This window comes from Melospiza georgiana, chromosome 5 (genome assembly GCF_028018845.1).
Source record: "Melospiza georgiana isolate bMelGeo1 chromosome 5, bMelGeo1.pri, whole genome shotgun sequence".
NCBI classification, from domain to species: Eukaryota; Metazoa; Chordata; class Aves; order Passeriformes; family Passerellidae; genus Melospiza; species Melospiza georgiana.
This window is the reverse complement of record NC_080434.1, coordinates 32,413,312-32,438,239: the sequence shown is the minus strand read 5'-3', so window position 1 is coordinate 32,438,239 and position 24,928 is coordinate 32,413,312. Positions and strand designations below refer to the sequence as shown.

The window sequence follows — 24,928 nt, the reverse complement described above, 5'->3', positions numbered from 1 at the left end:
TGGGAGGAGTCCCAGAGGAGTTCACAGCCTCCCTGGGCCACACACACACACCCCCCAAGGTGAAAGAAACCACCAAAGTCAAACACTTGAAAGCACACGGTGCTGGGCTGCTGCAGCTTGCCACTGTCCCCGGCCAGGTCAGCAACGATGCTCTTACAATCTTTTCTGTGAGTGAGGGGTGCCAGGGCTCTACAGCCACCTGCATGCAAGAGAATTAGGGACATGGATAAATGCTGCAGACATCAGTAGTTTATTGGCATGTTTAGTCAAAACACATTCAGAATGGAAACTTAAAAGTAAAAATACTTTCCACCTGCAACAATGAAACTAGAATCTACTAGCATATAATGCTCGACAAGTTACAGCAATAAAGATGGTAATCCACTGTCTTGAATACCTACTAAAGTCAAGATGGTCAGCCAAGTTTGTTGAAGTAGAACCGTAATGACAAAATACTCCCACCATTCACAAATCAGCGACTAACATTTATGGTCAGTGAATCCCTTCCTTTGCTCTAAGAGGTACATTTACTATTGAGAGGGTCAAGAACACATAAGAGTCCACAGTACAGCAGGTGAGCTATCACCATGTAAACTTCTCTGGATGATGTTCCAAGGGTTCGTGTCACTCAAACAAGAAGCAAGCCAAAAAGCAGAATGGCTCAGGAGCTCTTTTTACTACTCCGTTTCTGTTGTCAATTATTTCCAGTGCCATTTGCCATACAAATGAATTAGGTGGCAGCAGAACACCACAGCATTACAAAAGGAAAAAAGAACCTCCAGGCTACACAAACCACACTGGTGGCAAACTGCTAACTGATGACAGCAATTTGTCCGAGGGCTTCAAACCTAAGGAGTGGAGCTGTGTGGCAAGCAGTTCAAGTACTACAGATTTCCAGGTAACAGCTGAAATGGCAAGACCTTCAACAAAAAAACTGAAATATGAAAATGCCAATTGCTAGAAATGTGTCCCAGAAAGGAAAGTGTATGAAAATAGTGCAAGACTTACCATGGAACACAGAAGACCTCAAGTCTGGGAGAGAACAGACACAGATGCCACTTCCCCTTGCCTAGCATATCAGAAAAGATGAGCAAAATCCTCCACATTACTCCAAACCAGCAAATGATTGCATAATCCAGAGCCAGACTGCCAGGATGTCCTCCCTGCTTTTGCTGAAATTGCCTCTCTTCTTTAGCTTGAAGCCTTCCACGTTCAGCAGCAGCTGTTGGTGGTCCCACCTTTGCCCGGCCGCACGCACAGACACGCGATTGCTCTGAGCCCGGAGCCATGGCTCAGCACAGGGCCCACACTGGGCCTGCCTGCACTGCCTGCTGCAGCGGCGGCTTGTGGCAACGTGGGACATCAGCCACCCACACCTCTCCACAGAGAACCCACCGGTCACACTGCACAAGAGCCTCCTTTCTATCCATAGGGCCAGAGCCACGTCAGCGTCAACATCAGCTGAGAGTTACGTGCAAAATGAGTACAAGTTTTTAAAAAAGTGCAACTGGAAAATGCAAGAACGTAAGAGCTGCTGTTTAGTTCTCTGAAAATTGCAGTATCCCCGTTTGATAAGCTCACCCTCACAAAGGATGCTTAGGTCTACCCATTATGAGCTGGCCAGAAGCGTCCACCATTCTCAACTGACTTCTGAAATTCAGGTCCAAGAGAGATTAGAACTCCACTTGCTTTAACTCTGACACTGATTAAAGAAAAGAGACAACCTGAAAGACAAATTGGATGCCTTCATCCTCCCTTCCCCCCCACTGCAAAAAAACCAGGCAAACTTGTTAATTGAAGAGCAAGGTGGATGATCATTTTAGCAACGTTTACTCATTGAAAGATACTGCAATTTTTTAAATACAATTTTCCAATTATTTAAATGCTTTGCAGCCGCTTGGCTTTGCAGCACAGTACTTCATACACTATACTGTACAAAATCACCAGCAAGACTGGAATGATGTATTCATAGAAGGCACCATCATGCTTATTACATTACCAGAGAACTCAAATACAGTCAAGACAAGTTTCACTGTACAACGCTTCTCGAAGGGGGAAGGGGAAGGAGGAGTGTGTTGAGCAGCCATCCCTGCACTGAAGAGGGGCAGATAGAAAAATCTGATGTGAGCTATCAAACTTGTTGCATACTCAGGGCTACGACTTGGAAACTCTTGGGTTCTGGTTACAGCTAACTGGACTCCTTCTGGAACAAAGGTGTAGTCTTATTAAGGTTTGTGTGTGTACAGAGGTTGGTCACAGCAAGCAGAGCAGATGCCCGCATCGTTCCCCAAGCTATTCTGAGTAAGAGGATGAAGGTTTTCCCTCCGATGCCTCCTGCAGCTGTCAGTATAAATGAGTTCAGAGGACCCATTAGTGCATTTTGATGAGTGCGTAAACACGAGTTTGTTTGGAGCCGAGTGTTCTAAGAAGGAAAAAAAAAAAGGCAAGCTTCTCCAATTGCACAAATTGCACTATTTGTGTTTCCAACAGTAGTAGGCAGAAACGGTAACACTTACACAAAATGTGCAGCAGAGGGTTTTTGACTGAAAGGACCTGAATTCTACTGGGCATGTCCTTTAGTTCAAATTCTGTTGCAGATAGTTAACCGGTCTTTTCTTTTCTTTTGTTTCTTTTTCTTTTTTCTTTATTTTTTAGTCTTCAATTCTCCACGTATACATTTATAAATTAAGAGTGTGATTCCTGTTGTGAAACTGGGGAAAAAATGTCCACCTCAATTTAAACTGGAAACCAAAGGATGTTTTCACATCAAAGAAATGATCAGAAGGGCTGTGTCACATTCCAAAGCTAAAAAAAAAATTAACAAGAATGCAAACACGATGGGTAATGTACCACTGCCAAGACTGTCTGCCCACAGTGGAGACTTCAGCGACGCTGTCCAGTGAAACGGCCTTCCATCTGCCCGGTTCCTCGTCCAGAGCCAAGTTTCTGTGCCATGCCACCCCGTGGAGGAGGTCCTCTTCCGTCCCGGTCCCGCATCATGCCGCCGCCCACTATCCCGCGGGGCCCCCCCGGGCCTCTCTCATTGCGGCGGAGATCCCTGCGCTCGTCGCCGCCGCCGCGCGTCTCCCGCTCGCGAGCGGCTCTGGTTTTTTTCTCTTCCACGTTCAGGCGCACCTCCCCGCGGAACATTATGGGCTTGTGGGGAAAAGCGGTCAGGCACACGTTAGTCACCATGGCACTAAGCCCCTTCCATGCAAGGCACACGAACGCTCTGCACTGGCTGTGGGCACCAGCCCTCCTGCACGTGCATGCCCAACTCAAACATGACCCGTTCGGGGTTCCCTGCAGCATGCAGCCTTAGCCCTGTGGAATGCCATTCTTACATTCACTCGGGCAGCCAAAGAATTAAAGTGTTGGTCTCAAGCAGAAGCAGCGTTGTCTTTAGCCTCTTCACTGCCAGCTTTAGTCTTTCCACTTCAGGGTCCAAGTTCCTGAAGAATTGCTCTACTGGGTCTCACTCCCACACCATGGAAATGAAAACCACTGCTTTCTCCCCTCCAGCTCCTCAAAGCAAAACTGCAAGTAACCCTGTTCCCTCCTCTCAACCCCAAGGTGCAGAATTCAGAGATCCATGTGATGCTCTTTGAAAGGTTACCTGTTCCAATTTCAGCTAAAGGTTCTCTAAAAGTAAGTTCTGAGCTCTGTATGGAGCACTTGTGTAGAGGTAAAAACACCAAATTCCACATGGTGCAGTTTGAGGAACACTGGCAAAGTTTTTAAAGCTACACAGCACTCCTGACAGAATGGCTATGCCAAAACTGTTTTTCTTTGAGCTGTTTTTGAATGCCAGAGCCAATGGTAATGCAAACTAGGATGGCCCAGAATGCTTGTTTAGGTTTAGGCCTTTTGGTCCATCCCTGGAAGGGGATACGCAGTACCCAACGCCAATACTTACTTTTGCAACTAAAATTCGCTGGACCGGCTCAGAATCATCAAACACCACGAAACCAAAATTAGGCAGTTTTCCTCCCACTCCTTTAGTATTTATGCGAAGTTCTACCACATTTCCAAAGCCTGGAGAAACACAAGGGAAGAGACACTTTACGAAAACCCACAGTGCCAGCTCTACCCTCTGCTCGTTCCAGACATCTGTAGTGTGGCTCTATGTCACAGCTTACCCATGTAGTCCAAATCAGTGTTACCTGACTTTTTAACCCAGCTTTCCATCATAGTCCCTGCAGCTGGAATCACTACTTACTCATGAAGAACTCTTTCAGTTCACTCTCATCAATATCATGTGGCAGGTTCCCAACAAAGAGCTGGTGGCTGTCTGGATAGCGAATTATCCGACGATTATCCGACTCGTTCTGCTCCATGTCTCCCCTTCCTACCATCAACACAAAGAAGAAGGTAAAACCACTGAGGTTAAAAGATGTGCGTAAACCTGAATGAACACATCTAGGGGCAGCAACAAGCATATTCCCTCCAGCCAGCCTGGACTCCAAATCATGGTCCCTCATTTCTGGCTGCAGGCAGCAGGCACAGGCAGTTCACGATCAGCCAGGCAGACACAGGTACACACAAGGCCTCAGCAGATGCCTCTCCTTCACTCTTCCCAAGCAGTCACACAAGCTTATCCACGTTACCTGGCCGAGGTCCTCGTGGTGGAAAGCCCGGTCTTTCCCTGGGACGCTGCTCACGAACGCGAGGAGGCTGAGACTGAGCTTCAGGTTTAGTTTCCACTCTTGGCTAAAAGAGGAGAATGTGCATTATTTAACACTGAGCTGGTAAAAAAAAAAACCAACAAAAATCCCAAACTCACAAAAACCCCCACAACACAAGACATGGGTAAGTGGCATGCACAAAACAAACTCTGGAAGATAGACATCGGTGTCAATGTATTTGGGAGTGTTTTTTTCACCTGTCTAAATTCCTCTGTACCAATCCAGGACTGCAGTGTTCATTTATCACTGTTAAAAGGTGCAAAGCAAACACCTCTCAATCAGAGCATCACCCCAAAACATGGCTAAGGGGAATTTTCCATCTTTGACAGGGCATTGAGACCCCAATGTTCCATTATTCACAAATCCCTCAGCCTGACTTAAATTGTAGAGGGCATTAAGCTTCCTCAAGCCAAGCTCAAACTTCATGGATTAGGAAGTAGTCCAAGATGAACACAAAGAGACAGACATATCAAAGTTCTGTCCAAGTCCCCAAAGAATTATTTCCCTCCACTGCAGAACAGCTGTATGAAAACTACCAAAAAGAAGGAGGAGAACAAAAGCCCCTGGAAGTATTTCCTGAAATTAGTTTCTACAGACTACCTCTTCACTATCTGATTCACCTTTCCTGATGTCAGGACCATGATGCTCAAAGTACACCCTTCATATTCAGGTATTAGAACACCCATTCCCATTTTTTGCAAGCTAAAAATTTACTTTATGAGAAATAGACAGAACAACAAAAATGTTTCTATGCAGACTACTGGTCACTGAAGCAATTCCCAACATTTTTTAAATTCCATTTTTGTACAACAGTTAAGCAGCTGCTGGTTTGCTGGGTTCTTATCTCAAAAAACAAAATTATCCTCAGGAGCACAAAAATACACAAGTAGCCTGCAAGTAAGATTAAACACAAGGTGAACAGCTATAGGCCCAGACTGCTGGGGAGAAGTAGTTTATATTAAACATCTCCCTTATTTTCCTTTAAGGACTCAGGACAGCTGGCAGCTCCAGACAGAGCACTTCCCAGGGGAAAAAAACCTGGATTTCATGTGCAACATGCAAGTGTTACACACCCAACAAATGTCTTAGCCCTCCTGTCACTTGTGCTCCATGCAGGTAGGCATTAGTCTGTCCTTACAACACTTCTAGGATCACTTTTTAAGAATAAGCTTGGAAAATCAGTCTTCCTGTTAAATCTTGCTCCCTTCTATTTTGAGAGTCACTGGAGCTCCTCCGCCATCTTTCACTTACATATCCTGAGAGCATCATAAATTACACCTCAAGAGCAAAACTTGATACCTTCAGAGCCCCATTTCTTGGATACTCATGGCTATCGGGCTTAAACTCCTGCTAAGTCACTGATGTCCTGCTGTTAAATCCCAAGTATAACAGCAACCTTGAACCTGCCTGCTTTGTGTGCCACTGATCTTCTCAGCCAGCACACAAACAGCTGATCTCTCTGGTTGTTTTCTAAGGAGTCCCATCCTTTTCCACAGAAAAAGGCTGCCTCAGTGCCTCAAGAGGAAAGCCCTTGCACAGAACTCTGCTCCCCAAAACACTGCCACAACTGGCAGCACCACAAAATCAGGGCTGCCATTTGCAGCCCAAGCAGCAGCTCGTTGCAACTTACATCTTCCAGCATGTCCCAGCAAGCAGAGTGGATAGAAGGACACTGAGTAAGGAGTTCAAGAAACCCCAATTACCACAGGAGCCAAGAATGCCACCAACCTCAGCCTAGCAGAGCTTTGACAGCCATTAAAGAAAGGTGGCTCTGTCTCTTCTCTTCAGGAGCTCACATGGGGAGGGGAAGGGACTCTCCCCAAAAGACAAGAATCAGGCCCTGCCTACCCCTGCCCCTCTGCAGCTCTATGTCAAACAATGCAGTAATAAAAATGGGAAGTAAAAGTAACTGAAAATGCTATAAGGAAAAGTCCTAGTTTATCAATGTAGGCAGGCTGATTTCTAATAATCTACAATTAGAAAAAGAGCAAGAAATGCTGACCTGTTTCACTCCACAGCTGTAAGGAAACAGCCCTGAACCAGTTTGTATCCAGAACAGCCCATGTGCAGTCCTTTGAGGAGTTAACACCACAGGGGCTGTATTTTTAACTTAATAGTGGGGAGGGGGGGAAACTGGAGTGATGCAGAGAAAAGAGTGAGCAGAGCAGTTATTTCTCTGTAACACCACTGACACCAGCTACAACAGCATCTCAAAGGAGCCACTCACCCACCCACCAGGGCATCTTCTGTCCTTGTTTACATGCACAGTGTCTGGCACTAATGGATCCCTGAAAATAGGAAAAAGCTGCTACTGATTTGAAGCTCCTTGTTCAGGTGCCTTTTCTACCCCACTTCTACACACTGTGTCTAAAATATTTTCAAGAAAAGGAGCTCAGAACTGACTAATTCCAGCTACAGAAGAGCTGAAATTCCTGCCCTGTCAGTATTGTTCAGAAACTTCCACACACCATTACTTAAAACACAAAGTCAAAGATACAGAAATCAAAAGGCACAAAGCCCAACAAGCAACAGAGGCAACACAGAGGAGTTTAAGGGGACATATATAAACTATCTCCTGCTCTCTTGGACAGATCACTTGAAATTATTTTTGCAGCCACATTACAACCATCCACCTTTTCTGTGGCAAATAAATTAAAACCAATTTTGGCTTTTTGTAAGGAAAATCTATCTTGCACTAAAAAACCCAGTTTTTACAGGTTAAATACCACCTAGGTATTCAAAGCTGATGAAGACAGCAGACTTCCCAAATCATTCCATAGCCTTTATTTGATGTCCTTGATAGTCCCAGCAGACCAGAAGCAACACCACATAGGGTGTTGGGTTTTTTTGGTTAATTTTCTTACATTTTTCTCTTTTTCTTCCCTGTTTCCTTTTTAACATGCATTTAAAGCGTGAAGGCTAGTCCTAGACAGAGATCTCTGTTACCACAAAATTGAGAAGAAACCAGAGGAACAGCTGTAGCAACACAGCTATTCTACTGAAGATTGCAGCCTCACACAAAGGCTGGACAGGAGCAACTCAAGATACAGCACTCCGGCACACCCTGTCAATGCACGGGGTCAAGGACATATTTTCTGGTTTGAGCACTTTCATACAGATGGAGGAAGCTGAATTGAGAGTCTCAGAAGGTCTCACACCACCTTGGCATGAGCAGGACATGAGTTGCCACCGGGTCAAACTCGCCTTCCTCACCCAGTCAGCCTAGGAATGGGAAGATAGCATTGTCCAGGCAAGGAAATGAGAATCCTTCCATTCCTCACACAGTCATAAGTTGGTACAGGGTTCTGTGATAAGCTGATTATCCATGGATAATGAAATCCAGCATAGTCCTGTGGATGTTAGCCTTACAAGGCAATCTTGCACCTCAGAAATGATGCACTCTCTTTTTACTGCTGGGCCACTTCCACCAATGCCCTTTTCAAACACACTTCAGAAAAGTAACATTTTGTTGGGAAATGGTGTTTCCCCTTTAAACCAAGCCATTAAGTTACATTAAGTTAAGAGTGATTTCCTGTTTCCACAAGGCCAGATTTTAACATTACCATCACCCAAAGTTCCACCAGTTACACGTTCATGGCTTTACTTGTGACAAGGAGGTGAGTGCATTAACATTTAACACACAATTAATTTGTGCAATTTAAGTCAAACAAGTTGATCTGTTAATTTAAAAAACTGAAGCAGTTTGCAGAAGTAATGAGACAATCCAAGGTGTTCACAGATGGGTTACCTGTGAGACTGGTGCTTTAACATGGGGTGGAATTCCAGAGGAAGAAACAGTACCACTAGGAGGCAGGTTTTTACTGGTCACTGAAGCCCAAGAGAAAGCCTGCAGGAAATGCAACAAACCTAGGCTACTAATCACGGCAAACCACTGACATTCCTACAGGGAAACTTGGCTGCTAAAGACACAATTTTGGTTCATATCTGACTATTAAATAATGGTTGTGCAAGCATACAATGGAGGTACAGAAGGGGTCTGCAGTCCCAGCTGTCTGTGGATTCCAATGGCATGGAACAAGTGTGTACCGTGCCCACTATCGCTACTTGAGTGAGCCCAGTGCCCTCAGCATTCCCAGACAACTGCTTTCCATCACGTAACCAAACCTAGGGCTGAAAACCCCGTAGTGTTCAGTGTCTTTTGCATGAAGAAAGGGAGCGGATGCCTGAAGTTACAATCAAAAATGGAGAAGAGAAAAAGGACTGGAAAAAAATATGGCAGACATGCTGGAGCTGGAAAATGACCTGTCTCCAGCTCTCCCTGGCTGCTCCCAGCACTCTGCAAGCCCGCAGGGTTAACCACACCAGAGACCAAAGGATGCACCGTGTGCACTCTGGTTTCTAAGATTAGGCATCCTGCCTCCAGGAGACACTCAGTGCCCCCACATTGGTTTTGAACCTAGGCTGCAGCAATTCCACAAGCATCAGTGTGTTCCATGTATTTTTTCAAGGAAAGAGCAGCGGTTCCCATTGTATGAGATTTTTGGCAGTGGTAGCCACAAGTCTTTTCTTAACATGTTAATTGCACAATTAAAAATGTCTACACATGCATATACCCACACACACACTTTACAAGAAGAGCTTAACATCTACCATAGGTGATGAGCAGCACTTAAAAATAACATTTCTATTTTAGTGAAACTTCACATTTTTACAAGTTCAAAGGTCAAGCCCAGTTGTTCATACAGCATGACACTAAAGAGAGGTACCAGTTTAGGCACCCAAAAAGGCGAAGTTTAAAGGCCCATCCAGTTTTCATCTGCACTTAGTAGCACAGATGTGACCTGTAACTAACCTTTGGTGGTTCTTGTGGTAGCGAAACAGGTTCTACAGGAGGTGGAGATGGAGATTTCTCTTCTAGTTCCTCAAGGGTCTTTTCTTCCACTTCAGCTTTCAGCTCCTCAGCTTTTGTTTCAGATTCCAATTCTGGCTCAGGTTCATGAGAAGATTCTTCCAGTGCCTCCTCTATCCCATTGCTACAACAGCCAAATGCATTTGATGAGCTTATCAATTGTTTTGCATTTTGTCACATTTTGTAAGCTGTGCTATGGCAACAGCCCTGCTATGAAAAAGATCGCTGTGTCTCCATTTGCTACAACGGGGTCTGTACGTATACAATACAGTGGGAAGTGAAGCTGTACTCCCCTGCTGGGTACAAAACCAAATTTTACTTCCACTGAAGCAAAGACATTTCTACAGTTCTCTGCAGAGAATCACACAGCCTTTTAACCCTGGAGAAGAGGTGCTCAACTCAAGCACCACTGCTTCTAAAAGAACACGAACACAGTGAGGACCAACGGACGATTAAGCTACACACATAACCAAAGCCAATTCTGGAATGAAACCTACTGTTCCTTTACCAAAATGCTACACAGCTTCCTTACCAAAGCAGCTGTGAGTCCCATTTACAGAAAATCATATGCAACAACTTCTGTGCTCTGCGTGGTTGAAAGGTAGGGGATCTGAACATCTCTCTCCAGCCACCCAGAATGCTACCTTATCTCCAGTCACCTCTGTCTATGCAGCTCCAGCTGCAGGCCACCACTGCCCAAGTGACTCTATGATGATCAATGCCTTTACAGCCCTTTTCCAAATGACACAGTAACCCCAAAACAAGACCTGACTTTGTGCTCTCAGGCACCCAAAACTTACTGCATTATCCTGAGCAAACCCCTGCCAGAATCCCACCACTTTTCCATCATATTTCTCATGAGAAGCATTAAATGACTTGTGTTTAGTATTACCACTGATGCACTCAGCAGGTATTGTCTAGTGATGCCATATATGTTTTTTTAATAGGGGAACCAGAAAGTCAGATCTGGCTGTCCTTACACCACACCTATGTTTCATAAAAAGCACAGGGTTTGGTGTTGTTTGTTTCTTTGTATTTGTGGGCGGTTATTTGGTTGTATTTTTCTTACAAAACCATAAATATATTTTTTTCTTTGATCTGGCTTAGATTTGCACACACTCAGGACGAAGACCTATTTTTCCAAGAAAGATGAACAGCAGGCTTTCAAAAAGTACATCCTTCTCTTAGCTCCAAGTGATCCCCAAATCTGAGTAACATATCAAAATATCCCTGCTCAGTGCAAGGAGTTGGACTAGATGACCTTTAAAAGGTCCCTTCCAACTCAAACTAGTCTGTGTTTCATCAACCATCCTTTTGTTAACGTACCTGTGACCTAAGTCACATCATACCAAACCTTCTGTTCCAAGTCTGGATTACAAAGATTCCATTAAGTTTGTACATACATGGGGGTGGCTCCCTTTTCATCTCACTTTTGAGACCAGAAGTGAAAATAGCTAACAAACATTAAAGAATACTCCATTTCTTCTCTTCAATAAAGAAGGAATGTCTCAAAATGATGTAATGTTAACACAGATCCCTATCAAGCTAAGTGAATTTTCCTAAACAACCAGTTAAATCACATACAGAACCTAAAGCCAAAGCAATTCTGTCTGTGGTTTTTATTAAGAAAGCAACTTCATATAATAAAAAGGACTTCTTACGTTACAGGATGGTTTTCATAATAAGTACTGCTTGCATTCTCTTGCACAGGTTCAGGTGATGGTTGTCTTTCCTCCTGCTCTTCTTCCACCTCTTCCTCAGATTCTGACACAAAAAAATCAACCTGTCATCTCTTATGGATCTCCACATGCATACACAAGCCGCAGTAAAATAAAAGCATATTAAGTTAGCAGCAATCAAAATAAAGCTTCACCAAAAAAACATGGTAAAGTGAGCTGCAAAAAAAGAATGGAAGAGGCTTCCTCTCAGTCAAGAGGCTGGGCTGTTTATGATTTACACAAAAAGAGGAAGCCAGAGGCATATTACTGCTAGGAAGTTCAGGGAAGAGGTTTGGGGCTCTTTTAAAGCAGCAGGTGCTTTTCATATGGTGGCAGTGAAAGAGAAAAATTGCACTATTACCTCATAAATCTCAGTGCCTGAGACTAAGAAGATGAAGCTCAAATACAAGGATGATTGCCTAAAATGCTTTGTTCCACAGAAATGAGATAAACAAACTCAAGAAACCACCCAGTGAATACCTGTACACATGTTCTGGCTACACTGTAATTTGCTGTGTCTCATTGAACAGAGGGGAAAAAGCCCAACTCGGGTCCATTTCAGCCCAAAAGTAGCAATGAATTACTGAGTGGGAGGATGACATGAAAATGAACTATGTGTCATACCTGAAAACCAGTAAAGACTTTTCTTCAAATTGCACACAAATTTGACTGACCACAGAACACAAGTGTGCCTGCTGCAGCTATGGCAGCAGAAGTCCTGCTGCTCACTGCTTCCATTCTCTGTCAAGCCTCACCCTCTATGAGCCATTTCAGCCCTTCAGGGAACACAGCACTACTACAGGACTTCATTTTCCAGAACATTTTGGACCATAGAACTTCAGTAACACCACCTCTGTGCTCCACAGCAGGCAACACAGTTTGCATTCCAACATCTCCACAAACACTTCTGGCAGCTCTGCACACAGAGAGAGGAACAAGAATGACACAAACCCTACACACGAGTCCTTCTCACCTTCATCAAGTTCTCCTTCTGAATCCCCAAATACTTCATCTTCGTATCTGAAGATATCATTATGGACATAGAACTTGTTTGGAACAGATCCCTGTAAAAGAGGAACATGCAGTGGTTAGCATACATGGAGTATCAGCAGACAACCCAAGGACGGACCACAGACCTAAGTTTTGGGGTACACACTGACATTATGCAATAGGACTATGTCATTGAAGTTATTTTCTGAGCTGTTTTCTTTTTCTCTAGGCACACAATTGAACAATAGCTTCTGCCCAACTGAAAAAGGAAGTCTGAAGCAGAATAAAATCTGCTAATTCTGCTAAGTCACAGCAATCATAGATTTTAACTAAGTGTACAGCCCCTGAATTTCATTGAGGAATTTCAATTGTCTCTACTACAAAAACTTCGCAATGAAAACCCTGAACTTCCACAGGGTGGCCATATGCTTACAGCACTGTGCAGGGAAACAACGAAGAAATTCAACATGAACCTAAAACATTACTCTCCAACCACACATTAGTTCGTGATGCAGCAGGGGGAAAGAAGCAGAAAGAACACAAGACACCTTCTACACCTTCTACCTGTGCACAGCTTTGCTCTCACCAAGAGCTAAATGTGAGCAGTAACTTGTGCATCCCATACTCCCCTTTGCCATTACACATGAAACTACACCACTACAGCAGAGATTTGATCTACAGAGCTGAATCTTGTTTTTCAAAGAAATTATTAGTGCCAATGGCAGCTCCCAAATCCAAGCTTCAATTTTCTTTGTATTACTGCTGTAACATTTCAAGTCCAAGGAAATAAAACAGCTCAGGATGGGTCCAATACACTAGTTTCTCTGCACTCACACACTGTGACACATTTAATGGTACTCTCCAGACCAAGTTTGAAAGCCAGATCCTATTTTTTTTTTAGATCCAGATCCTATTTATTTTTTAAAGCCTATCCTATTTTCTGTCCCAGTATGACAAATGGTAGCTACAGGTGAGGTCAGATTTTTCCACCATTATCTGAAGTGTGACACAATCTCACATATCCTTACTTCTGGAGCAAGCACAAAAGTCTGCATGAACTTCCTCATGGGCTGCCCGTTGTTGGACAGCTCTCCCATGACCTGCACGACCACGCCATCGCTCAGAGTGGCGTGGGCATCCACGTGACGGATCTTGGTGTGGCACTCACTGAACTGCAGGGACATCACCTTCTTGTGGATCTCCTGCAAACAGACAGACACAGTTCAGCTGCACTGAATTCTGTACAGAGCTTTACACCTTCTACCTCGCTGAGTCTCAACTAACCCCAAAAGAGCACTCCTCTGAGGCTCCAAACATACATACAGGAATCAACAAGTGAGAACAAGTGAAAGAGTGTTCTCTTTCACTGAGAACAGTCTTCCTGAGCTCTCTCAACTTCAAATCTGAACTTTTTCACTAGGAATCAACTGTTTCTCAGAGTAGTCAAACCATTCATTTCTTCACATAGTTATGTTCCACTTCAACAAAACTCTGCTCACACAAGAATGAATGAAAACTCACAAAGATCAGTCCTTTCCTGAGGAACTACTGCTAACTGAAACAAGATACATTTGTAGCCCAAATCTATCAGGACCTCTCAATGTTGTTTCCCATCCTAAAGGTATATTCTGCAGCCCAGATGCAAAGCTGAAGAATCAAACACAACTGCCACTGAAGGCAGAAATAAGCAAACAAAGCCCCTCAAGCTAACGAATTCCTATCTGTCTCTAAACAGGAAACAGTATCACAATCCATTACTCACCAGGCAAGAAAGTCAAAGTCACTGGTGAAGAAAAAACCTTGTTTATTCTGAACATTAACAAGGATTACAGGACAAATTTTAATACTCACAGCTTGACCATACACTGCTTCTTGTGGTTTCCCACTGGCATCCAGTCCTCCATGAACATAAGAAGAATTCCTGCCATAAAACCTGCAAGCAAAGAGATGTAAAAATCACAGAAGTGAAAAGATAGAACCAAATCCAAAAAGAATTTTAGCCAAAAGTTGTAGAGCTCAGTACTTCACAAATTTCACAGATTCAAGAGACTCCAGAACAAACAAACTTAACAGGTGTAGCTGCAAACTCCTACATCAACCTCAACCTTTGGCTTGCTTCCTTTAAGGAAGGCGGCCTCTTTGGCTGGAAGGTTCCTCACCCTCAGAAGCCCCTGCCTTGCCCAGCGAGGTACCACCCTCCTGCCACTCCTCCGAACACTCTTCTCTGCACAGCCTTGGCCAGCACTGAGAGAGTGGTTTTGACATTTAACTCTGTACACTCACTCCCAGTATTTTTCAGATATTTCAGAGATCCTTTGGCACTTTCATTCCATTTCCACATTTTGAGCCTACAATTGTCTGATTTGATTTGGATTATTACTGTCAGCTTATAAAGCAGGTGACAAATGTTTTATATTTTCAGTACATTTATATTAATAGAAAGAAACATTCTATCACCCTGTGTTTTTATTTAGGAGCATGCTTTGCCTTGGGGGTGGTAGCCGTGAGGTACCGATGCTAATATGCACCTTTATTATCCACCCTTGTATGGCTTATAGGAAATAAAGCTGTCATGAAGTACCTTGATGAACTCAGTGTCACACAAGAGTGGCAACAATGGTTTGTTCTACTGAACTTAGAAACTCTTTTTAGTCCTACTATTGTGGAAATAAAAGCCCGAGACTTTTACTCCCTTGACTATGTCCAGGAAAGAATCTGGGAAATATTAGATTGTTTTCTTTGGTACCAACCACAAAATCATGACTTTGAGCATGGTCCAGCACTTCCTAACAGCAAGGAAATACAGAAACTTAGCTGAAGCAGAGCACAAGCAGATAGGAAAACATCTTTCCTCTAAAACATTTCCCTCTAAATGCCAAAGCAATCTCTCTGAAAGTCAGCAGCTCTTACCAAGGGCCTTCACAGGGGACCAAGAGTTTCAACTTGTTTTTAAGGAACTGCTCAAAGTCTCTGGGTGGCAGAGCCCCCAATTAAATGGAATTAAAGACTTATGGTCAAGGGGCCAGAAAAGCCCTACAAATTCAACTGAAATGCAACAGGCTTTCACCACATTGAGTAACAGCCCTTCAGAAGGCCAACTGATCTCTGCTGCTCCTGAGGCCTGTGCAAGCTTTAGATAATGACCAGCAACAGGATCCTCTGTGCTCTTCTCAAGCTTTTAGTAGGATGAAACAATAGCACTTGTTGCCCTAAGTCCCTCACTGCTGCAAAGATCACATCAAGCACCAGGACACCAGGGAAACCCAAATCTTTCTGTGGCAGAGAGCAAGCTGCTGTTGACACTAACAGCAAGATAAAGTGGAAGCATAGGACGCCCTCCCTGGAGAATATAACTCAGAAGAAAGGTGCAGCCAAAAAACACAAAGGCAAATATCCATATCTGAGCCTGAACAGAAGAAAGGGGCAGCGGTGGCAGGGACTGCAAGGGGCTAGAAAATATTTCACACAAGCAGCTCCAGAACTGAGTAAGATTAAACCAAACCAAATCAAAACCTCTTGGACTCTTCTCTGCAGAGGTAGTTAAGAGAAATTCCACAGCTGCTGTTGTGAGTGACACTTGTGCCACCTCTCAAGTGGACAGAGAATGTCCCTGAGCAGAGAGTAACACCTGCAGCACCAGGGCAGATGCTCAAGAGTATCTATCCATCCTCCGCAGGCATTTCTGCCATCTGTCCACATTACCATTTTATCCCCTCAGAAGCAGCACATTTTTCCACAAAAGAAATAACCTGATAACATGCCCCACATCCACATGATCTGACTTGGTTCTAGAGCCTAGGGAGTTAGCAGTAAGATGAAAGAGTTTTCCAACAGCCCAGAAGTTAGCCAGGTTCCTTTTCTCCCATCCTCAGAAACAATTGTGTGATTCACATCAATCAGGACACGCTTTTGTTGCCAAACATTATCACTTGGTGAGTGCAAGTGTTACCTGTGCAAGAAGTCAGGAGCTTTGTTTAGCAGGGTGTAGTACTGTCTCACAAACTCCCGCCCTACGAGCAGGGGACTTGGCTTCTCCATCACCATTTCTTTGGTACTCAGTGTCAAACGCTGGAAGTGAAAACATTCATGTTACTTGGAAGGCACCCCCATGAATCACAACTTCCCCATAAAAGGATGAACATTGTGATATTAGGATTGAAACAATTATGCATACAGGGCCTTAATTCACTAAAAAATACTCAACTAATTCAGGACAGCTTCTCCCACCTCTTTTGGAAAAACAATAAAATTTCAGTCTATTCATATATTACCTTGATGAAAAGGGAACAATGGGTAAAAAGTCCCTTACAGAACAGGTGCTTTGAAAAACATAAAAAACCACCCTGAAATGAACAAAAAAAAACCTGTTAAAATCTCCTGCACCATTTACTTATCCCTTTGGCTGATGAATGTTTTCAAAGCCCAGTTCAACAGCCCTGCAAAGCAAACAGGAACACACTTACTTAAGGCAGCTGGTAGCTCTGCTTCAGAAGGTTACTGTCACATCTGTGAGATGAAGCCAGAGTACCAATATGAAGTAACCATGTGGGCTGGCCCACACTCCATGAGGACAGGGAAGGAAACTTCAGTGCCCCAGAGATGACCAAAGCCTCAGGTAGTGGCTGTCCAATCCAACTGCATTTCACTTTTGTCATAGCATCTCCTAAGTTGGAAAGGACTTCCAGGGAGCCACGTGCTTCCACCTGCTATGCTCCTACTCATCCATACTGTCCTGCAGATCATCCATGTCATAAAATAATCCTCAGTACTCTAAAACACTTTTTAATGGCTTGCCAGTACCCAACATGTTGCTTTTGCCAGCTCACTTAAGACTATCACTGTCTGTGATCACGAAATTCCCTCCAGTTCTCACACAGATGCTTAATCTACTTTCTCTCTCCAAAAATTACTGTGTATGCAAGGAAACAGGCAAAGAAGACCAAGTCAAAAATCCAAGTTTCCAACTTGGGAGGTAATCCTAGAGTAAGATTTTTGCCTTTTAACCAAAATAACCTTGACCCATCAATCGGAACCAAGGGCCAAACAAAAGACTGTTTGCAATTACAGGCAGACAGCACATAAAGCACATGAAGTGAAACTGGGAGAAGAACCTCAGCTTAGGAAGGGCCTCTAATAAAGGCAGAAGACACACAGGAACAATGCCATGAACAAGTCAGATCCTGCATCATAACTGAACTCTGGAGAAAAAAGCCCACATACTTGGCTCCAATAGTTTACACTTCATGGACAACCCAAATTACCTCAAGCCAGTAATCCAAGCCACAAGACAATACCAAGAAACGGCCCCAAATACAGTTAGTCAGGAATCACACCTGAAACAAGTCTCAAAAACATGCAGGTAATGCACAAGGCAAGGCCTGAAACACAAGTCTTGAACCTCCAGATGACAGGGTTATCCAAAATCCTACCATAATACAGGGGTTTTAAACAAACCCTTAGATATAAGTCACCAAGACTTTGGAACACAGCATTAGTTTTGCCTCACAGGAAGCCCCAGAGGAAGTAATTATGCTAATGAGACACAGAACCAAATGTCAACGTGCATGGATACAAATCCCTTACAGAACAGGTGCTTTGAAAAGATAAAAAACCACCCTGAAATGAACTAACCAAAACACTAGAGTTTGGTTTTTTTTCAAAACAGGAGGAAAGGAAAGAAAGCAAAATATGAATTCTAGGAATTCTACTTAGAAACCAGCCTTAAAAAACAAGGACATCTCCCACATTCTACAGGTGAGAGTATCCTTTTTTTTGTTCCTTGTCTCACAGGCAGATGATGAAAACAAAACTGGTGACAGGATCTACACCCTGAGCACCTGGGAGAATACACAAAGATGGAGCCTCATCAGGATATTCTGAAGAACCTGTTGAAAAGCAGATGATGGCCACCACACGTTCTTATGAATATAGCAAGAAGCAAAGCATACTTGTTAACAAATTTCTGGCATTCCTCAATGAAGACTGAAAATGTCTTGTATTATGTACAAAACATAATAATCTGTGACAAGCCATTCCACTACAGGAGATCTGTATCCCACTGCATCTTGGCTTCATTGGAAGCTGTCGTATTTCCTCGCCCAGCACCTCTTCCACATTTCACGTGACAGCACCACGGTGCTTGACACACGTGACACCATCACTCAATTTTAGAGGATGTCTCAGTACAATCCTTCACTGGTCTCAGTGTTATTTCCTCTCATTATTTCCTGAAAGATCTCAATAGGGATAGCAGAGCCTTAATGAACTCTTTGGGTCTCCCAGGTCATTAAAAGGCAGTGAAATAAAATCAGAGGTACTCCTTGCTAGCAATATGGGTGCCATGAAACCAGGCTTTCCAAAGATTAAAATCTCCACATGTCCCAGTTAGTACAGCACCTCCCTGAAGTCAAGGACCCAAGCCTTAGCAGGCCCAAAGGGTTTGGAGGTAAACACACCAGTGAAATTTAAGCCCAAAGTCAGGGCATGAGCATCAGCAATTCAAACAGGCCAGATTTACAAGGAACAGTACGTCCATGGATTGCCAGGTACCAAGGGAAGTCCCATTGATAGCAACACTATAAAAGCTCCACTTCCAGTTTCCACCAGCACACACTCAAGAGTCAGTGAACAACAAACTAAGAAAGAAGACTCTGAGTGCTCTTCTCAGCTGAACGTCATGAGCCACACTCTTATATCAGCCTGAGCAGCCATTGAGAGATGAGAACTTATGGCTCAAGGCACTCAGGTACATACTAGCCAGAAAAAAAATACTGTTCTTAGTCTGAGATCCCAGCACTGAGGTGGCACCCACCAGAAATCAAATACACTCATCTGCTGGCTCCCTTATGGTACAACTGTCCTGTTAAAATAATCCCTGCACAATGGCCAAAACCCAAAAGCCAACTGGACAGGGTACCAGGAACAGCCAGGCAGCTGCTGCTCAGCCACAGGCACTCCTACCTACATCCAGCTGACGTAATAACTCATGGACAAGGTTTCATTTCCACCTCAGGCACTACTTCTGGTTCCTCTGTTACCAGGAAGGCACACTGGATTTCCAGTGCTTTCCTCAACCAAGGAGAATCAGGAGCCACACAAAATATTTTGCAGTACACTCACGAGCTGAAAGGCACAATGCAACATGGAATCTCTTTCTTCCCAAGGCTCAGAGGTGAGGAACTTGATTCCAAAACTAAAGAACACACACACACGCACGCCAGTGAAGCACTCCTTGCCACTTCAACTGGTGTGACTCAAGTTTATAACAATAACTTCAGCCTACAGGCAGGATTTCTTTCAGGAGAACAAAAACAATGAGAGAACTGGCACAGAAAGGAATTATTTGCTATGTGCAGGCAAAAATAAGCAAACAAACAGAAGCAGAAAAGATAATTTCCTCCAAAGAGCAACTGCATAGTACTGAAATTCACCTAACACCTTCCAATGGCCATGACAAATAAAGCAAGGAATCAGCCTTTGCAACAAGGTGAAACTGCTGAGGGCTGACGGGATGAGGTACAGCCCACACGGAGACAATTGTGTTGGAGCACGTGAGAATCAACTACAATCATTTCTCAAGTCCACACTCCAGCAAGAGCATGCAAAATCATTCAACCTGTAATCAGCTTTATACACAAAACTTTATTAAGCTGTGTTTGTCTCTTGTTTAACTGAATGAAAAAAAACAAGGAGAAACCAAACTCAAATCGTCATCCATTAGTTTGCACTTGGGCAAAAGAAAACAAACCAGAACAAAGCTGAACTGAATTTTAACAGTAGCTGAAGAAAGCATCACCTCAACTTGAACATAACCTCCATCAAGAGAAACTTCTAAGCTTTGCCAGAGAGCTTTGGGCTTCACCAGTTGTTTAAAAAAAAACAAAACTATAGCAAATAAAATTTTGTTTTATTGGCAAGCAAACTTCATCTTCTGAACTAGTCATCCATAGATCAATTTGTTCATAACTACAGGCACACAGACACCAAGCTATCATTTTACAGAAATCAGCAACAGCATGGCTTGTTTGTACATCTATAAGCTTGCAACTCTTGTCCAAGTCGTTAATCAGGTTTGAATACACCACTTAAAATGAAAATAAATTTGAGAAAAATGTTCTTGCGAATCAGGAAGATGTTCCCCACACAGCGGGCACACTAAGCAAAGCCACAAGGGACTCGGTGCCACCTGGCACACCTCTGGAGCTGAAGGACAACAGAAGGGAAGGGGACAGCAGCTTTCACAATCCTGGACACGTTTGTCCTGAACCCAGATCAGCAGTTTCAATCTGCATTTCTTACAAGCAGACAAGCAAAATCTAATGCCATGCAGGGCGCGCTTGCTCCTGCAATCCATAAGCGCACCTCTGAGAAGCCATGGGTGCCACGCCTGGAACAAAGCTGAAATTCCAAACCCATGGCCCAGCAGGCCCAAGGCAGGGCATCCCACACACTGCCCTGGCAGGTGCCCATGGACAGGCAAAGCAGCACAAACTGCAAGGGAAATATCCTGCAAGGGCAATGAGAAGTCCCAGAGCACACCCCAGTACTGCCAGTACCACCCCTGTGCCATGCTCTGCAAGTCAGCACCCAGAGCATCCTCCATCTGCAGCAAGGACCAGGAGCCCTGTGTCACCTACCAGAGTCCCTTTGCTTCATGATCTCCTTCACCTCTGTGCTGCGTCCTGAACTGGCTGAGCTGAAGGCACAGCACGCAGCTCTCTCCAAGCAAGCTCTCTTCAGAGGCTGCTTTAGTTTTGGTTTGTGCTTGGGCTTTTGGGAGGAGTTTAACAGCACCCTGTATCTTAGGCACACAGCTGTCACAGGGCACCATCCTCTGGGCAATTTAGCTGTGCAAAATTGGCCCAAAAGGGCCAAGCCCCACCCAAAGAGCAATAACAACAGTGATCTGCTCTGGGGGAGCCTTTCCACTTCTGTGTCATCACCCAAGACCAGGTTCAGTGCCTTTCTCCCAGTGTCTCATCAGATACATCTATTAGTCTGACATACCCATCTTCTCATGCTACTTGAGTTGCAACACATTCTTTATTTGTTAAACGCTCTCAAAAGCAGCGGCATGCAGCGCTACAACTACCACAGCAGAAGATTCAAATGCAACATTGTGCTTTAAGGTACGGTGGTTCCTCACTGTATTTTCAGTGCTGTGAAATAACCTTAAGCATGGGAATAGATGCTGAATTTGAATCCTCGGTTCCATATTCCTTTACATTCAGAAACACTCATATTGACATCAGCAGTTACATGGTTGATGGACATTTGGTTTTCTCTTCAGTTAAAGCCAGTTTTCAGAGAAAAGATTTATGAAAAAATCAGATCATACAGATCATAATCTCACACAGCAACCCCACATCTGCCAAGCAGACGATTCTAAGAACACTTCCAAAGGCAAACCAAGATGATGTTTCTGACATCCAGGCAACCAGGGTTCACAAGAAGGAGGAATCCTTCAGAATGACAAGCTTTCTAGGGGAGGCATGGCCCTGTACCCACACCCCCAATGGATGCAGAAATGCCTCCCGCACGAGAAGTCAAGGCCAGAAGTAAAGCAACACCAGTTTGTCAGCAACCACTTCTCAGCTCCCAATCCAAGCTGACAAATCCTATGCTGGCTTGCAGTGCCACAGTAACAGAGCCATGTTACATTCAGAACTTGGGTATAGAGCGATATAACTTCCACTACTTCTCAACTCTTCCCAAGTACCTTGGGCATCTTTACACTTCTTTCTGCAGGAAGGAATGCAGATCATTTGCGCACTCAGCTGAAGACCACAGAGAAAGGCTTCGGAGCAGCCAAACCAGCACGGAAGGCCACAAAAACAACATCCAAACAACTGACTGAGACTGTCTGGTTGAAACTAACAATAATGTCATATGCTCTCCTTCCCTCCTGTGATAGTCCTCTTATGCAGTGGTAGCTGGAACCAAGATCAAGATCCAGGCTCACCCAGCTACCCAAGAGATTTAAAAGATTTGTTGTGGAGATGCTGCTGGGCACCCACACTGCAACTGCGGTGACCTCCGAGGTGGGCGGCAGAAGCCTGAGAACCCAATGAGCTCAACTCAGGTGACAAACGAGAGCAGCTCAGAAAAGATCTACTCAAGGTATCCAGCTCTGCAGAATAAAAGGAGCTCACAACAACTTCTGCAATATCACTCCATGTGCAAACAGAGCAGCCCGGGTTACGACTGAGGAAAGGGGAAGCGCAGAAAGGTGAGGTCCGCAGAGCTGGGGCAGTCCTCACAACCAGGTTGCCACGGCTGTGCTAACTTGTACAACTGAGGGGCCCGCTGAACCGAGGGTGGGGAGCTAAGGGAGCTTCAGCAGCACGACCGAGGCCGGCGCAGCAGCACCCTGCCTATGCCAAATCCCGCGTACCTCTGGAGGCCCCTGCACAGGGATCGATCCATGAAATGAGACAGGAAGCGGCGCCCGCAGGGCCCAATATCACAGCCAGCATCGCGTAACGCGGGGCTTGGGGGCGCTTTTCCCCGGCCTCCCCGCGCCGCCCGGGGCGAGGCGGAAGAGCCGCCAAGGTGACGGCGAACAAAAGCCGCCTCCCCCCCGCTCCGAGCCGAGCCGGGAGCCCGCGGCCGGGGCGGGCAGCGAAGGGCAAAGCCGGGCCCCAGGGCGCTGCCCGCCTCAGCGCCCCAGCGCCGTTCCCGCCGCTGCCCTCAGCCCGGCGCGCGACGCTCCCGCCGCTGCCCTCAGCCCCTCACGCGCCGCTCCCTCAGGGCCGCTGAACGGCCGCCCCCGCCCCGCACAAAAACACAGCCCGCGCCGGGGCCTACCCTGCCCCCCGCCCCCCACGCCGCTCACCTAAGGGACAAAAGTCTCGGGGCGCGGGGCCGGAGCGCGTTTTCGCCCACGCCGCCGGGAGCAGCGCGGAGCCGGGCGCGGCGAGCGTGTCCCTCGGGCGGCGCGTCCCGCGGCGCGGGCAGCACAGGGCGAGCGGGGCGCGGCGGCGGCGGCGGCGGTGTCACAGCCGGGCGGGCGGGCAGGGGAGGACGGGCGACCGCGGCTCCCGTGCGTGCCTGCGTGCGCGCGCGCGCCTGCGCAGATCCGGGAGGCGGGCGGGGTAGCCACGGGAAGGGCGGGGCGTGCCCCGGCGCTCTCCGCCAATCAGCGGCGGGCTGGCGCGGTGACGTCAGGGGCTCGCGCGTATTTACCATGGCCGGGATAGAGGCGCGATCCCAAAGTGCGCGAGCAGGGCCGGCTCCGCTCTTTGCTCCTGCCGTGCCTGTTCTCGAGCGTCCTTCAGTTAGAACTTTACAGCTTCTCATGGAAATAGAAACGCTTCCGAGTTGTGCTGGAATAAAGAACTATCCGTGGTTGCAGGTTGAATACCAGATAACTCCTTTACTGGGTAGCAGAATTTGTCCCTTGGAGTGTATTGCATCTCCAAGAGGACAGTTTGAGTGTGTCAGACATCGCTTTTGGAAGCAGCTCACTTTGTTTCTTGGGGTTGTGTATGTGAGGATGCAAATACTGAAATAAATTCTGGCTTGTGGAGGAACCTGGTGTTGGTTGTTTCCTGTTTTCTTGCCAAGGACCAGAATCTTGCTATGGCAACTTGAACATATCAGGTGAGTTCGGCTGTGTGTCTGCCCAGAATGGGCCTGGAATCCTCACTGTGGGGAAGGGGAGGAGGAACCATTCCTAACCTCTGAATATCTCAACACCTTCAGTTTAGGAGGAAGACTTTTTTTCTTTTCTCTGCCTTGTTTTGCAGCTGGTGGGCAATGAGGTGTAGGAGCATCTGGGCCTTTACAAAGGCTGTTGTGAGTGAGCTCCAGCTGGGCTTTGTAGCACTGGCGGGCTGCTGGGCAGGCAAGCAGTCGGGGATGCACAGCTCGGGCATGCGTGACTGTGCTCAGTGAAGCTGGGGCTCTGTGGTGACTGCAGACTGGAGCTTCCCTCCTTTGCATCTGGAAACTGCTGACATGGCTATGGTTGCTATAGGTGCCTCGTTATTTGGTGACCAAACCCGACTGAAGGGCTATTTGTTGTTGCCCAACAAATTAAAAACTCTCTGGACCACGTGCTGGGTGGTTAATTTCATTCTGTAGTTGATAAGGAAAATGAAATCCTCAAAGCTCTTGATTTAAACTGTCATGTGAGAGGGCTTGTCTCCCTGGAATGAAATGAATTGATCGTATTGGCACTTTCTGTGCCCATGTGCTGTGGGTGCAAGTAAAATTGCTTTGGCTGGATACGTAGAATAAGCCAAGCACTGCCAAACCCTACCAGAAACTATGAGGAGGGTACCGTCAGACTGGCAGCTGGTATGTGGGTGCAGTGCCTGAAGGGTTTGAGGTTCTGGTCCTTGGCTGTTGCTCCTCAGCAGGAATTCCAAATATGTTGCAGTAGCATCCCATGGGGGCATTCAGCATCTGGAAGCAATTTAAGAACTTTGTGGTGCTCTTGGACTTGAAACATCAGTCTTATTTAGGTAAGCTTCTGATTCTCACTGAGGTGACTCAGTTTGAGTAGTGCTTGGACGTTCTCTTCTTATAGTTAAGGGTAGCTATCCCCTTGCTGTTTCTTCATTAGAAATGAAAACAATTTCGGAGTTCCAAGCCGGAGCGTTTGCTTAGGCGTTGTTGTGGATGCACAGACGCAGGGGGAGCTGTGTTAAAGTTGTGCGCTT

At 45.5% G+C, this 24,928-nt stretch overlaps 1 protein-coding gene across 1 annotated transcript; it reads right to left on the bottom strand.

Annotated features, from left to right (window-relative positions):
* Positions 1 to 227: 227 nt before the first annotated feature.
* Positions 228 to 23,201, bottom strand: G3BP2 (G3BP stress granule assembly factor 2). The gene is made up of 12 exons (XM_058024751.1): positions 23,098 to 23,201; positions 16,213 to 16,331; positions 14,115 to 14,196; positions 13,292 to 13,465; positions 12,247 to 12,337; positions 11,217 to 11,319; positions 9,499 to 9,679; positions 8,434 to 8,532; positions 4,608 to 4,710; positions 4,220 to 4,348; positions 3,917 to 4,035; positions 228 to 3,156 (listed from the first exon to the last, which is right to left on the bottom strand). Exons 2-12 carry the CDS (start codon positions 16,305 to 16,307, stop codon positions 2,884 to 2,886), a joined length of 1,449 nt encoding a protein of 482 aa, XP_057880734.1. The 5' UTR covers positions 16,308 to 16,331; positions 23,098 to 23,201; the 3' UTR covers positions 228 to 2,883.
* Between the last annotated feature and the right edge of the window lie 1,727 nt (positions 23,202 to 24,928).